This window comes from Sapajus apella, unplaced genomic scaffold (assembly GCF_009761245.1).
Source record: "Sapajus apella isolate SASKATOON/1434 unplaced genomic scaffold, GSC_monkey_1.0 scaffold169, whole genome shotgun sequence".
NCBI classification, from domain to species: domain Eukaryota; kingdom Metazoa; phylum Chordata; class Mammalia; order Primates; family Cebidae; genus Sapajus; species Sapajus apella.
In genome coordinates, this window is record NW_022437109.1 from 699,783 (window position 1) to 715,420 (window position 15,638).

Genomic DNA, 15,638 nt, shown 5'->3' on the forward strand with positions numbered 1-15,638 from the left:
CATAGCAAAGGGAAGACCTGAGGATGGCACCACTAATCAGTGTGTGTATGTATCTCCCTTTCTGTTCTTTTCTCCCTCCCTCTTCCTGTAGCTTGAAAGCTCGAAGTCTGGCTGTGGCCATGGGAGATACAGTAGTGGAGCCTGCCCCCCTGAAGCCAACTTCTGAGCCCACTTCTGGCCCACCAGGGAATAATGGGGGGTCCCTGCTAAGTGTCATCACGGAGGGGGTCGGGGAACTATCAGTGATTGACCCTGAGGTGGCCCAGAAGGCCTGCCAGGATGTGTTGGAGAAAGTCAAGCTTTTGCATGGAGGCGTGGCAGTCTCTAGCAGAGGTGCCCCACTGGAGTTGGTCAATGGGGATAGTGTGGACAGTGAGATCCGTTGCCTAGATGATCCACCTGCCCAGATCACGGAGGAGGAAGATGAGATGGGAGCCACTGTGGCCTCAGGCACAGCCAAAGGAGCAAGAAGACGGCGGCAGAACAACTCAGCTAGACAGTCTTGGCTGCTGAGGCTGTTTGAGTCAAAACTGTTTGACATCTCCATGGCCATTTCATACCTGTATAACTCCAAGGAGCCTGGAGTACAAGCCTACATTGGCAACCGGCTCTTCTGCTTTCGCAATGAGGATGTGGACTTCTATCTACCCCAGTTGCTTAACATGTACATCCATATGGATGAGGATGTGGGTGATGCCATTAAGCCCTACATAGTCTACCGTTGCCGCCAGAGCATTAACTTTTCCCTCCAGTGTGCCCTGTTGCTCGGGGCCTACTCTTCAGACATGCACATTTCCACTCAGCGACACTCCCGTGGGACCAAGCTACGGAAGCTGATCCTCTCAGATGAGCTGAAGCCAGCTCACAGAAAGAGGGAGCTGCCCTCCTTGAGCCCGGCCCCTGACACAGGGCTGTCTCCCTCTAAAAGGACTCACCAGCGCTCTAAGTCAGATGCCACTGCCAGCATAAGTCTCAGCAGCAACCTGAAACGAACAGCCAGCAACCCTAAAGTGGAGAATGAGGATGAGGTAAAATTCTGGGGAGTGCCAGAGACGAAAGGTGGCAGAGGGCTGCATGGAGACAGGATGCCTCCTATGTACATACAGGGTTACTTCTTTCTGTCCTCCCTCTGTTTCATTTCACTGATAAAAGCATGGAGTATTAGAATGGAAAAAGACCTTAGAATTCATGTATTTCGACCGCCTTATTTTACAAAGGAAGAACTCAGACCCAGAGAGATAAAGTGACTTGCCTCAGGTCATATAGGTCATGGCAAGGCTGATGCTCCCGACTTGTGTTCCAAATAATTTTCATTAAACTGCTCTGGCTGGGCACAGTGGCTCATGCCTGTAATCCCAGCACTTTGGGAGGCTGACGTGGGCAGATCACTTGAGGTCAGGAGTTTGAGACCAGCCTGGCCAACATGGTGAAACTCTGTCTCTACTGAAAATACAAAAATTAGCCAGGCGTGGTGGCAGGCGCCTGTAATCCCAGATACTCGGGAGGCTAAGACAGGAGAATCACTTGAACCCAGGAGGCGGAGGTTGCAGTGAGCAGAGATTGTGCCACTTTATCTATCCTGGGCGACAGAGTGAGACTTCGTCTCAAAAAAATTAAACTGCACTGCCATTCCATTAATACCTACTGTGTTAATGAGGACTGTGGCAGAAGCCCTCCACACCCTGACCTGAGACCTGAGATGACTACCAGAGCCTCTCAGAGCAGCATCCCTGGGAAAGGAAAAGGTGCTATTGTCTTTGTGTGTGCTGGGGTAGGGGAGATGTTAGATAGAACACCAGCTTCATTCTCCTGGTCACTCCTCCTCATAATCTAATCCCTTTTCTCTGCCCCCTGAAGATCCTGCCTTTTGCTGACATAAGTGTAAGGTTCATTCTCTATCACGGAGGCATCTGCAGAATGCCTTCCTGCCTGCCTTTCCTTGTGGGGAAGAGTGCCTTGCTGGTGTCTTTCCCATACCATTTGGGAGAAGCACAAAGGGAAGAGAAAGCACTCTTAGTATAGAGTAAATCTAGTGCCTGGTCAAGGACCTGGTGGCTGGGAAGAAGAGGAAGCTCCAGCAGCAGTTGTGGTATCATTTAGGATATAGAGCAGGGAGGAGAAGACTGCATGAATAGGCTATACCTACTCTTCACTCCACATCTGGACAGACAGCAGGTAAAGCTGCCCAGTGGACTACCAAGTGTCAGTGACCTGGTGTCCCAGCCAGACAATGGAGCTCCAGTCCTCCCTTCTGACTCACCATTGGCCAGGCTCCCATCCTGGCTGCCAGCCCAGCCTAGAAAAGAAGGGAGAAAAAAACTAGGAATTTGCACTTTCTGAAAAATGCTTATAGCTATGGTCCTGGCATCTGCCTCTGTGGGGCACATAACCCACCTACATTTTTGATACAGTGGGACTTTTTTCAAATAGAGGGAGTCAGAATGACTAGAGAAAAAGAAGAGGGAGGGAGGGGAGACTATAAAGCCTGCTCCCCGGAAATTTGGAGTTTTTTTAGGATAATTTAATAATGGTAAAGCTAAAAGTGCTAACATTTATTCAGCACTTATGTGCCAGGCATCTTATCAAGGACTTTACACGTGATCCTCACTACAATGCCAAGAGACAGCTATAATTTTACCAACAAGGAAACCAAGGCTTAGAAAGATTAGATGATTTGCCCAAGGCCCCTCAACTAGTGAATGTCAGACTCACATCTCCAGCTGGTGCTCATAATCATTCAGCTGAACTGCCTTGGTTATTTCTCAATATCTACTTTCCCAGGCCCCCAGCTATCAGAGGCCATGTGGGGAAGAACGGCCCAGCTATAGCCATCTAAGCTTCCACATCCATGCACAGGCAAAGCCCAAGCTGTTCTCAGAACTAGAATGGTCCACTTTCTTTTCTGGTTGAGCTTGGCAGCAGAGCCCTGGGTCATGAAGGGAAGTTGTTGCAGAACAAGAAGAGTCATCCAGATCCCGGTGGAACATGAAGGATTGGATAGCTGTTTCATCTGGGGTCAAACCTGTAGCAGAGGGTGAGCAGCTGGAAGTGAACTCCTTGGTGCCTCTTGCAGGCTTGGCTTTTCACTGTATCCAATTTGTAGTGCTCATCTTAGGACCAGAAAAGCTGAGGCCTCAGGACTTTTCTTACTCTGTGTTGATCCTTGGTCCCTCTTTGCTTGCATCTAAGTCACACTCCAAGATAAGATTATGGATGGCACTGAGAGCCAGGTATTAGGTGAATACTTACATCATTTCGGGTGGGTCCTGTAGCTGCCATTCTTCCCAATTTGACACCTTGTCTTAGGTCACTAGGTCCAGGAAAGGAAGGAGATGCTATGTTCCCAGGCACTCCTGCGTTATCTGATAATGGCAGAATGAAATACCTGAATTCACTATGGCTCCCCAGAAAATGGGAGAGCAAGAAAGAGACAGAGAGAAACATGAATACCACTAGGTATCTAAGCATTAGAGTCTTCGGCACAGGGTTCTCTCCCAACCCTTTTGCTTCCTTCCATCCGTCCGTCCTTCCTTCCTTCCTTCCTTCCTTCCTTCCTTCCGTCCTTCCTTCCGCCCTTCCTTCGGTCCTTCCTTCTATCCTTTTTCTTACAACAGGGTCTTGCTCTGTTACCCAAGCTGGCGGGCAATGGCACAGTCATAACTCCAGCCTTTAACTCCAGGGCTCAAGCAGTCCTCCCACCTTAGCCTCCCAAGTACCTGGGACTACAGCTGTGTACCACCATGCCTAATTTAAAAAAATTTTTTTTGTAGAAATGAGGTCTTACTCTGTTGCCCAAGCTAGGCTCAAACCCCTGGCTTCAAGTGATCCTCTCGCTTCAGCCTCCCAAGTCACTGGGATTATAGGCATGAGTGACTAGACCCAGCCCCTTTGGCATTTTGAGGGTACGTCTGTCAAGGCCTTTGTCCCCTAAACACCAAAGGAATTGGTTTTCCTTTTACTCACCCTTCTTCCCTTTCGTGGAACATTCGTTCACTCAACATGTAGTTATTGACCTTGTACAGTATGCAAAGCCATGTGCTAGAGGCTGTGGAGGATGGGGTTAAAATGTTATCCTTCCCTCTAGGAACATGTAAAGTAACAATGAAAACCCCAGTATCTAGGGAACTGTTTAGTTTGTGACCCTCTCGAAAAAGTTGTTTTCTAGGCCGGGCACAGTGGCTCACACCTGTAATCCCAGCACTTTTGGAGGCCGAGGCAGGCAGATCACTTGAGGTTGGGAGTTCAAGACCAGCCTACCAACATGGAGAAACCCCATCTCTACTAAAAATACAAAATTAGCAGGCATGGTGGTTCATGCCTGTAATCCCAGCTGCTGGGGAGGCTGAGGCAGGAGACTTGCTTGAACCTGGGAGGCGGAGGTTGCAGTGAGCCAACATCATGCCATTGCTCTCTGGGCAAGAAGAGCGAAACTCTGTCTAAAAAAAAAAAAAGAAAAAGTTTTCTGCCGTAAGCAGGAAGTATACAGCTTACTAAAATGAGGCACCTAATTATCTAAGGCCTCAGCAGGTATAGATACTCTAGGAGAATCTCTAGGTGGACCCTAACACTCTGCTCACAGTGTCTTGCTTTCCTTTTAGGTTCTGAGTTTAATACTATACTCCCACCACTAAGAGAGCAGCTTCCAAGGGTGAGATCGGGCCTCGAAGAAGAGGCTCAGGGGCAGCTTGTACAGTTCTCTTCCTGTCCATGGTCTCCCTGCAGAGCTGTTCTCTGTTCAGCTCTCATGGAGTGTTCTGTTTCTTACTATGAGGAATCCTTTATACTCTCTCCCACAGTTAGAAGGCTTTGCATGGATTTTTCACATTTTCCACCATTGCTCTCAAAGCCTGACCCTTCAAAGCTCTTTTATCAGCCTAGTCCGGGAACTCTGCTCATGGAGTTTGTCCTCCCATTCTTAACCAAATGCCAAATATTTTGGTATAGAATGGGGAAGCTGGGAGAAGAGAGTGATTTAGGTACCACATCCTACCCCACATAATTACACTCTTAGTAGATTAGCTTTGTCTTTTCAGGACTGGAGCACTTTGAGGGAGTACAACCTTTGTACAGAGAAATCTACCACATGGCATGTCATGCTGGAAGCCCCAGTAGGCCTTCCAGCTTGATATGGTGTGATGTCAACTTCTTGCTTCATCCCTACTCCCTGGAGCTGACTCAGTATGAGTGACAAGCCCAGGGAGTAGGAGGAGAGAAGCAGGTCACCTCCCTTCCCCCAAGGCTGTTAAATGAGTCAGACAGGACCTGTCGGACAGAATCTGCTGGAGCAATGCTCAGGGAGCCAATATCCTCCCTGTTGTTCCTTTTCCAGCCAGCTCACAGGTAGATATTGAACTCTGAACTCCAACCAGCTCATAGGTAGAATCTGAACACTAAGTCATAATAGGCTCTGGCATCCTCACTGTCTTAATTCTTCCAACACCTTCTATCCAAAATGGAAGAGTTGTTGCCTTAGAGGCATGTTTCCAAGTGTGGCTTCTCCCTCAAAGTGCTCCAGTCCCCAGATATTTCAAGGAAGGACCTGACTATAGGCCTTCCAGCTAGAATAGAACTGAAACCGTGGAACTGAGTTCAAGTGGATGCTTGAATATACTCAGCAAATTCCAGAGTAGAAACTCACTGACCACTGCCCTCCTGCCCTGGAAGCTCTTAGGACTTTGTCTCTTAACCCACCTCCAGCATCCCCCCAACCTAGATTTGTGCACACGTGCTGCCCGTTCCTTGCCCTGGGAGACCATGTTGGACAGAACCCAGGATGAGCCCTGTGCTTGCATGTTGCCTCAGAGCTGCTGAGTGAGAGTTTGATGCCGTCTCTTTCCCCTGTTTTGCACATGGACACTCATATGACCCAGGATTGGGGTGATGTTTAGATAAATCCTCTGGGCTGGGACTAGGACAGCTGCTATTTAGCTAGTCAGCTTTCTAGATTGATATAGCTAGGACCTAACTCCCAACTTATGTCAAAAGTTGTAATATATTGAGTGTCATGTGGATAGTGTGACAGGAAGCCTAAGGAGGTTTGGTAGGTGGGAGATTGACTTATCCGTTACTCCCATCAGCATCCAGCCCAGAGATTTGAGGCTCATAGGCCTGGGATGCTCTTTGTCACACAGGTTCAAGGTTGGAATTCAGCTTCCCAGGGTGATAAGGAGGCTAATTAGAGAAGAGGTATTCTTCCTCCCTAAGGTTTCCAAAAAGCTGGAGGAACATGGGGTTTCCAATATGGGAGTCATGCAGCTTCTTAAGTTCAGGCCTGTGGTGAACAAATCCATGGAAAAGGATTTGTTTGAGAGCATGTGAGTGGGTAAAGAAAATGAGCAGGGCAGCTTGGCAGTGCAGTTACTACTCTAGGGACCCAGCTTCAGAGCTCTGGCCTAGAAGGAAGATCCATTCAGTTGAGAACAGAGGGGAATAAAGTGAAAAGCAGAGGCTGCTTTGTCTCTTCAGTCCTTCTGACCTTAAAGTCTGAGCTGCCCTTCCAGCATCTCCCACAAGTGGTCAAGCATCTGGGCAAGTAGCATTTCTGAGTTGGCTTTCTTTTATTAAAGCAGAAAGGTAGAGCTTCACTAGAGAAGCAGTTTTGATCCCAGTTGGAGCTAAATTCTTTACCTTTGTCTCTCTCCCCTCCCTCCCACCCCTTCTTCTCCCTTTGTCCTCTGGCCCTTTCCCAGGAGCTCTCCTCCAGCACCGAGAGTGTTGATAATTCATTCAGTTCCGTAAGTGGGGCCAGGCTGGGACTGGGTGGCAGGCTCCCCCATGGCCGCATTTCCTCTCCGTCCCCAGGTCTTCTGAGCCCCCAGGCCAAGGCTGGAGTTAAAATGCCCCTTTTCTTCCTGGGAGATCAGCTCCTCCCTACCACACCTCCCAGATCTGCTGAAGTCCCCCCTGACCTTTGTGGAGGAAATCCTGAGCCAAGGCCGAGATGAGCTCAGCTTATCCTTCTCTCAGAGACAGCTGGAGCAGAGTGCTGCTCAGCCTCCAGCTCCTGAGGGTCTGGAGCAAACAGCTGGGAGAGAGGTAGAATTCACTCCTGGATTGGAGCCAAGCACTGCCTGGCAGAAACCCCCAGGATCCTGTTTCTCTCACCCAGAACCCTTTCTCCATGGCTTCTGCCATTAGATTATCAAACATTTATTCCGAGTCTTCTAAATGTTAGGCCCTGTGCTGGTGAGCTGACTCCAAAAACAAACAGGGCTTGGCCTGAAGGAAAGTTTTGCCTCCTCACAACTGGTTTTGTTTTTTAACTTTAACCACATTTTTTCCAGGTCTGAGTTCTTCCCTTTTCCCAGCTCACTGCCCAGAATGTTCTTAATCCCCTCTCTTTTCTTGTTCCCTCTGGACTAACACCTGACCCTTTGGTGCCACAGGGTCTTGGACCTTGTTGCTGGGCAAAGACGTGAGAGGAAATGCAGGACCTCTGGGAGTTTGGATGATTTTTTTCACATTTTCTATTTGATTTGTCTACCAAGTCAGTTTTCTATGTTCTGTGCTAATTCCCTTTCAGTCATGATTCCTATCTCCTCCCATGTGGCAGAGCCTCTCTCTTGAGGCCTGGGGTCACATTTCCAACATGTGCATGCAACTTAGGGGCCCCTGACCCAAATGCTGATTTGAGAATGGGAACGAATTCTGCCTTTTCTAATCTGAGATGATTATGAATTGGTTGGGGTGGAAGGGTCCTTGGGACAGAGATCAGTTGCCATCTGAGTGGACTGAGATGAAGGAAGAAGTGAGTCTTCAAATATCCTCTTCTTTTCTTTCTCTGTTAGACCCCCCAAGACATTTCCAGGGACCTTAGAAAGCCAATTCCATTGTGTTCCTTTTCTTTATCTCTTTTCAACAATGTTACCTAAAGCATTCCTGAAGGATTCAGACACCCTTTTCATTCCCTGTGTGGCACTCTGAGCCATCTCACAAGGGGCAGAGGCCAGGATGAGCTCTTCTTTTGAATCCTGGCTGTGTTGCACATGCAGAGGTAGACCTGGTACTCCCCGGTTTTCAAAAGAAGCTCTTCTTTTAGAGTATGAGGGAGCAAGGATAGGAATTCTCAATCAGGAAACTAAGGAAGACACACAGAAAGGGAGAGAAAGGCTTGGAGAGTCAAGTGCTATTTCTACAAGGGGAGGAGAGATTGTTCTTGTCCAGCTGAGGGGAGATGGGATGGGGAGTTGGGTGGCTATACAGTAGAAGGGCTTAGACTGGGAAGAGAGCCCTTCATGTCTAGCTGATCCTCTTTTTCCCCACCTACACCTTACTTCCCAGACCACCTTTGCCCTTTCTGAGAATGACTGAATTGCCCAGCACAAGGAGCCAGACTAATAGCAGGGAATTCATATGGGAACCTAGTCACTGAGAGGTAGGGGAAGAGGACCCAAAGAGGAGTCACTAAAAGAGACAGGCCTTTAGGGCCATCATCAAGGGCTAAAAGGAGCTGTTGCTTTCTCCATCCACCTACCTTCTTCTGTCTGCTTTTTCTTTCTCCTTAATGCAAAATCTGCTCATCGCTCATCCTCTTTCCATCCCTTGCATGTGCATTGACGCCTTTAAGAGATTGTGGGGCAGACAGGGCAAGGGACACTGTGGAAATCAACAGAAGTAATTTGAATGACAAGCATCTTCCCTCTTTGGAAGTGAAAATGTTGATGTGGGGCTCCCTTCTCTAGCCTTGCGGGCCTTGACAGAGATGTGCCCCAGGGATCTAGATGGGGAGAGAACCCCGGTCTTGAGAAGGGTGAGATGCCTCGGGTATAAGCAGCTCTTCTCTCTGTGGCCCTGGCCAACCTCTCCAGATGTTGTCCCCTGCTCACTCTGAAACCTTAGGACAGTCCTTAAGAAATGCAAGTCCAAGAGAAAAGGGCTGCATCCCAGTTACCTGGACTCATGGCCTCCCTTATCCTCAAGGGATAGCCTACAGAGGAGTGTGCTGGCTGCTCTCAATTCAAGCTGTGAAGGGAGGGTGGAAGCTCCTACTAAGACTAAAAAGCAGTTCCTTTCCTAGAGGTCTTCAGACACTGGGGTCCCTGGCCTGCATGGCCAGGAGTGACTGAGTGGGTGGGCCATTGTATTCTACGGTTTCTTCACCATCTTTTGTCTTACCCCAAACCCCTGTAGCCTGTTCGACTGGCTCCTGAGAGAGAATTCATCAAGTCCCTGATGGCGATCGGCAAGCGGCTGGCCACGCTCCCCACCAAAGAGCAGAAAACACAGAGGCTGATCTCAGAGCTCTCCCTGCTCAACCATAAGCTCCCTGCCCGAGTCTGGCTGCCCACTGCTGGCTTTGACCACCACGTGGTCCGTGTACCCCACACACAGGCTGTTGTCCTCAACTCCAAGGACAAGGTAGATATGTTCTGGCCCAAATCCCTACCCTGGACGTGACTCTACACCCATGGTTGTTGAGGGTTTGTGTGTATGCCAGTGATGCCCCCACCAGCTTCCTAGACTCCCTTCGTAGTTGATGATGCATATGTTGACCATGGCTCTGTCTCAGTGGTACTGCGATTTTGAGAGCCCTCCTGTCTCCCTTCTTTGGCTTTGTTTTTCTGGACCAAAGAAACCTAATCTTTTCAGCTTCCTTCTTGCTGTATCTTAGGATAATTGCTCTTCACCCCACTTTATGATCACCTTGGTAGCTCTTCTCCAGCCCTTCTATAACTCTTGAACTTTCTAGATACAGCAACCATGAGGATAGAGAAATATTTTGTTTCTAAGACCTTTTCTGATCAGAATGAGCAGACAGAAGGAGAGAATGATGCCCAATTTGCTTAACTGAATTTGTGTGCTGACTGGAATGAGTATTCATGGTTCAGATTCTTCCTTCAAAGGAAATATTGAAATTTGGGATGCTCCTTAGGACAGTGTCCAGCTTTGTCCCAGTCTTACTGTCCACTGTAGCCCCAGGCCCTGTCTTCAAGACAAGCCCACAGAAGCAACCAGGCCTCCCTTACAAGCTGTAATTGATAGTTTAGAATAGTTTGGCCCAAATGCATCATCTGTACATTTTGGAACTCAGCTGAAACATTTTGAAGACTTGTGCATTCTCTCACCCAAATTCTTGATATAGGTTATCAGAGGACAAATGTCTGCCCTAAATAGGCCCTAAATATATTCATAGTTTCAGGGGACTAATGGATGAAGGTTGGAGCTAGGGCAGCAGGAAGAACCACGCTAACAGAGCTGAGAGTTGGGGGTTAGTGGTGGAAGTAGGTTGCACATACTTTTCTCACTCTTCCCTAGGCTCCCTACCTGATCTATGTGGAAGTCCTTGAATGTGAAAACTTTGACACCACCAGTGTCCCTGCCCGGATCCCCGAGAACAGAATTCGAAGTACAAGATCTGTAGAGAACTTGCCCGAATGTGGTATCACCCATGAGCAGCGAGCCGGCAGCTTCAGCACTGTCCCCAACTATGACAATGATGATGAGGCCTGGTCAGTGGATGACATAGGCGAGCTGCAGGTGGAGGTAAGGGAGCTTCACAGAGGTAATGCTGGGCCACAGCACCTGTTCTCCAGGAGCTTTCAACATACTTGAAACAAGACAGCGTACCCCAAGGTGGGGTGGGGCAAGTACCCAAATGAGTGGTGTGGTTGATGAGGGGTAAGAGGGGGAAGGCTCTGAACAACTCTGGTCCGGAATAGATTCAGTGGATCTCATTCCCCTGGTGAAGGAATTCGGATTTAAATGTAAAGAGGAACTTCTAGGCCAAGGGGAGTGAGGGATATTTAATGAAAATATTTATTGAACACCTGCTATATAAAGTTGTCATAGCATAGCAGAGGATGGTAAGTCATACATAAAATCATTCAAGAAATATTTATTGAGGGCCTTCTATGTGCCAGACCTGAGTGCTGCGTGCAGGTGGACAAGACTTGGCCCCTGCCTGCAAGGAGTTTGTGACCTAACTGGAAAGAGGGCAAGGCCAGTAAGCAAGTAAGCAGTGTGAGCCAGGCTGTGGTGGAGAGGATAGGACATTATAGGAACACCAGACTTGGGGTGGGAGTCACAAAAGATTTCCTGGAGGAAGTAATCTCTCAGCTGAGGCTGGAAGCATGGCTAGGAATTAGCTGGACAAAGTATTCTGGACAGAGGGAACAGTATGTGCAAAGGCCAGAAGACAAGAGGGAGCTTGGGCCATTATAGAAACTGAAAGAAACTGTGTCTGACTGAGAAGTGCAGGTGTGGGTAAGAAGTGGTGAGGAATAAGACTGGACACATGGGCACAGACCAGACTGTAGGAAGGACCCTGAAAGCTGGGGAAAGAAACTTGAGAACTTTATTCTGGGGCATGAAGAGCCAGAGCAGAATTTTATGTAGGGCTATTAACACAGCTGGCCAGGTGCGGTGGCTCACGCCTGTAATCCCAGCACTTTGGGAGGCCGAGGTGAGTGGATCACTTGAGATCAGGGGTTCAAGACCAGCCTGGCCAACATGGTAAAACCTTGTCTCTACTAAAAATACGAAAATTATTTTTTTGTATGGTGGTGGTAGGTGCCTGTAATCCCAGCTACCCAGGAGGCTGAGGTAGTAGAATTGCTTGAAACTGGGAGGCAGAGGTTGCAGTGAGCCAAGATCTTGCCATTGCACTTGAGCCTGGGTGATGAGTGAAACTTCATCTCAAAAGAAAAAAACAAAAAAGCCAAGTGTGCTGGCACATGGCTGTCATCCCAGCTCCTCAGGAGGCTGAAGCACAAGAATCGCTTGAACCTGGGAGGTGGAGCCTGCAGGGAGCTGAGATCACAACACTGCACACCAGCCTGGGCAACAGAGTGAGACCCTGACGTAAAAGAAAGCCAGGTTTCACTTCGCCAAAAGACAGGACCTCTGTCTTTGAGCTTACAGTCCAACTGGAGAAATTAGACATAGACATTTAAGAAAAAAACATTAGATACGCAACAAAGCAGTGCATACTAGGTTGCTGATGGAGTTGAGAAGAAATGCTCTGGTATATAGAGAGAAGAGACTTGACAGGGGCCTTGGGGTCTGGTAGAATATTCTGTAGTTAGAGATGAAAAGATAAGATTGAATGACTTAGATTGAAGAAACTCAGAAGAAGCTAGTCTAAAGAGGGTCTGCTTTGGACCCTAGTGGAGAACACATCCCTAGCCTTGGGGGACTCTTAGTGCAAGGCTGAAATTTCAGGCTCCTGTGATGGTCATGGCAGTGGTTTGCAAACTTAAGTGCACTGGAAGTCTTCTGGAGAACTTGTTAAAAATTCAGACTTTCAGATCCCATTCCCAGTTATTCTAATGCAGATTGATGGTGGGGCCTGGGAATCTGCATTCTGGGTAATTCAGATACAGGTAGTTCACATGTTGAGAAACGCTGCTTTGGGCAGCCTGGGGTCCAAGTGACCAGCATGGTGTGTAAGCAGAGTTTGGAAGGGAGGGATGAGCATGCTGCAGTGATAGCAAACAAGCAGGAAGGGCAAGAAAGGAGACCTGTACTTAGCACTCTGACCAGCACTCCCCTGCCCTCTCCAGCTCCCTGAAGTGCACACCAACAGCTGTGACAACATCTCCCAGTTCTCTGTGGACAGCATCACCAGCCAGGAGAGCAAGGAGCCTGTGTTCATTGCAGCAGGGGACATCCGGTATGGCCAGATCACATTGCCCCTCGTTTTTCCTCCCTCGTTCAGGCACTTCCCGTCTCTCTGTTACCTTCCTATCTGTCTCAGTCATCTATTGTTGGCCTGTGTCTTTCCCTCTTCTATCATTCTGTCCTTGTTCGGGGCCACCAAACTTGAGGCAATGAATGTGTGTGTAGGTTGAAAATTACTTGGGCTACCAAAGAAGGAAATTAAATTTTATTTTATTTTTATTTATTTTTTTTTTTTTTGAGACGGAGTTTCGCTCTTGTTACCCAGGCTGGAGTGCAATGGCACGATCTCGGCTCACCGCAACCTCCGCCTCCCGGGTTCAGGCAATTCTCCTGCCCCAGCCTCCTGAGTCGCTGGGATTACAGGCACACGCCACCATGCCCAGCTAATTTTTGGTATTTTTAGTAGAGACGGGGTTTCACCATGTTGACCAGGATGGTCTCGATCTCTTGACCTCGTGATCCACCCGCCTCGGCCTCCCAAAGTGCTGGGATTACAGGCTTGAGCCACCGCGCCCGGCGGAAATTAAATTTTAAAAGGATTCCAAAGGGATGAAAGCACCAGAGGAAGGAACTCAAGCAGTGTGTCTCAAAGTGGGGTCTCAAAGTGATGTGTGTCAGAATCCAGGGAGAGGAAGGAGGCCTTGTTGAAAATGCAGATTCTAGAGTCACACCCCATTCTGAATCAGTGTTGGTAGTGGAATATGCAGGGCCTGGTAATCTTAATTTTAACATGATTACAATCACTAAGTTAGCAAAAAGGTGTCACTGGTTCTCTTTCCTTCTGTGAGTCCCTTTCAGCCTGGGTTCCTATCTTCATGTGCCCAGAATCCAGGACACAGTGCAGGAAATGTCAGTGTAGACAGGGCATGAGGTTGGTGGCAGGTCCTCCAAGCAAATGATGTATTTTCTTCTTGCCAGCCGGCGCCTTTCGGAACAGCTGGCTCACACCCCAACAGCCTTCAAACGAGACCCAGAAGATCCTTCTGCAGTTGCTCTCAAAGAGCCCTGGCAGGAGAAAGTACGGTGAGTTGGGTGGTATGGGTCTCTGAACCCCTCTCAAAGCTCTGAGGCAGTTGCAGGTGCTCACTGCACCAACTTTATTGTCCATCAGCCTCCAAAAAAGTCTGTCAGACTCCCAGGCTGTGTGGGTCGTTGCCCTGTGGGGCATTTGCTTTGGATTTTTGGTGGAAGCCATGTTTCTTGTCCTCACTCTGGCATCAACCTTTGACACCCTTTGCTTCTCTCTTCACAGGCGGATCAGAGAGGGCTCCCCCTATGGGCATCTCCCCAATTGGCGGCTCCTGTCGGTCATTGTCAAGTGTGGGGATGACCTTCGGCAAGAGCTGCTGGCCTTTCAGGTGTTGAAGCAACTGCAGGTAAGAGAAGAGAAGGAGAAAGAAGGGGAACTCAGCCCAACACCAGCCCACCTGAGGTGACTACACAGATTATTCTGCTGGGGACCACCTTCCTGCCCAGGTCTAAAAAAAGGCAGAGTAAAGAAAAGCTAGTGCTCCTTTCCCCTGGGAAGCTTAGCCATAGGAACAGCTCCACAGCGGCCTCTTTTGGCCCTTTTGAGACCTGCATCTGCCCTGTTCCAAGTCTGAACTTCAGAGTGCTAGGTGTGCCTTTTAGATCAAAACTTCCAAAATGGCCTGGCGCCCTGGCTCAGGCCTGTAGTCTCAGCTAGTCAGGAGGCTGAGGCGGGAAGGTGGCTTGAGCCCAGGAATTCTAGGCTGTGGTGCGCTATGCCAGTTGGGTGTCTGCACTAAGTTCAGCATCAATATGGTGACCTGGGAACAGAGGACCGCCAGGTTGCCTAAGGGAGGGGTGAACTGGCCCAGGTCGGAAATGGAGCAGGTCAGAACTCCCGTGCTGATCAGTAGCAGGATCCAGACCGTGAATAGCCACTGCACTCCAGCTTGGGCAACAGACCCTGTCTCTAAGAAAAATACACATTTGAAGAAAGCATTTCTAACAGAAGTGAGCCAAACAGAAAATTTTGCTGGAACAAAGTTTAGTGACCCACTTTCTCCTAGTGTTAAGACCAATTTATTTGTACAAGGTACTGAGATTATTTTCAAGAAATAGCTGTCAAATCTCAAGGTGAAGATCAAAATGTGAACAGTTTACTAATGCACTACTGAAGTTTAAATCTGTGGCACGATCATTGTAAACATGGGGCTCATTTCTCTAAATTGATTTCTAATCTGAAATGACTGGAAAACTTCTTTTCCCATTTTTGCCAAACTCAAATATCTGGTTTTTGGTATATATCCATTATTCAAACTTTATGCCTCTAATTTGAATGCCAACACAATTGGTTGTAATCAAATTTTAAAATAATAATTTGGTCCTCCCCCTTTAAAAAAAAAATAACATAAAAAACTTCCAAAGTGGTCTGTAGCAGGCAGGTTCTAGTGTGCTGAGGTATTGATCTTCTGATCCCCCTGGGTCAGTCACCTGCAAGCCACTTAATTTGTTTAATACTGTTCGTTATAGCATGTGAATATTTTCATTTTCCAGAGAAGTCTTCTCTGGACCTAAATCCTTTTCTTTTCCTTTTTCTTTTCTTTTTTTTTTTTTTTTTTTTTTTTTTTTTTTGAGATTGTCTTGCTCTGTTACTCAGGCTGGAGCAGATTGTCTTGCTCTGTTACTCAGGCTGGAGCGCAGTGGTGCAATCTTGGCTCACTGCAACCTCCATCTTCTGGGTTCAAGAAATTCTCCTGCCTTAGCCTCCTGAGTAGCTGGACTTACAGGCATGTACCACCATACCCAGCAAATTTTTGTATTTTTAGTAGAGACAAGGTTTCACCGTGTTTGCCAGGCTGGTCTCGAACTGACCTCAGGTGACCCTCCTGCCTGAGCCTCTCAAAGTGCTGGGATTACAAGCATAAGCCACCACACCAGGCCTCTTTTTTCTTGTTTGAACTTATACCTCCCATTGTCCCTGCTTGAGAAGGGATAGTGAAGTGTCCTGTTCTCCCTGCCTCTTTTGGACTTTCTGCTTATGTGATACCTTT

General features: G+C 48.1%; 1 protein-coding gene across 7 annotated transcripts in view; it reads left to right on the plus strand.

Annotated features, from left to right (window-relative positions):
• Nucleotides 1-15,638, plus strand: part of PI4KB (phosphatidylinositol 4-kinase beta) — a 34,045-nt gene that overhangs the window by 12,292 nt on the left and 6,115 nt on the right. For 4 of the 7 annotated variants that reach the window (XM_032267364.1, XM_032267368.1, XM_032267365.1 and 1 more), the window contains 7 exons: nt 92-1,028; nt 6,690-6,734; nt 9,130-9,357; nt 10,255-10,482; nt 12,501-12,610; nt 13,537-13,641; nt 13,871-13,994. In XM_032267364.1, the coding sequence (XP_032123255.1) occupies nt 120-1,028; nt 6,690-6,734; nt 9,130-9,357; nt 10,255-10,482; nt 12,501-12,610; nt 13,537-13,641; nt 13,871-13,994 (1,749 nt within the window). In that variant the 5' untranslated portion in view covers nt 92-119. The remainder of the gene's footprint in view (nt 1-91; nt 1,029-6,689; nt 6,735-9,129; nt 9,358-10,254; nt 10,483-12,500; nt 12,611-13,536; nt 13,642-13,870; nt 13,995-15,638) is intronic. The other 3 variants (XM_032267367.1, XM_032267370.1, XM_032267371.1) reach the window with 1 other exon arrangement.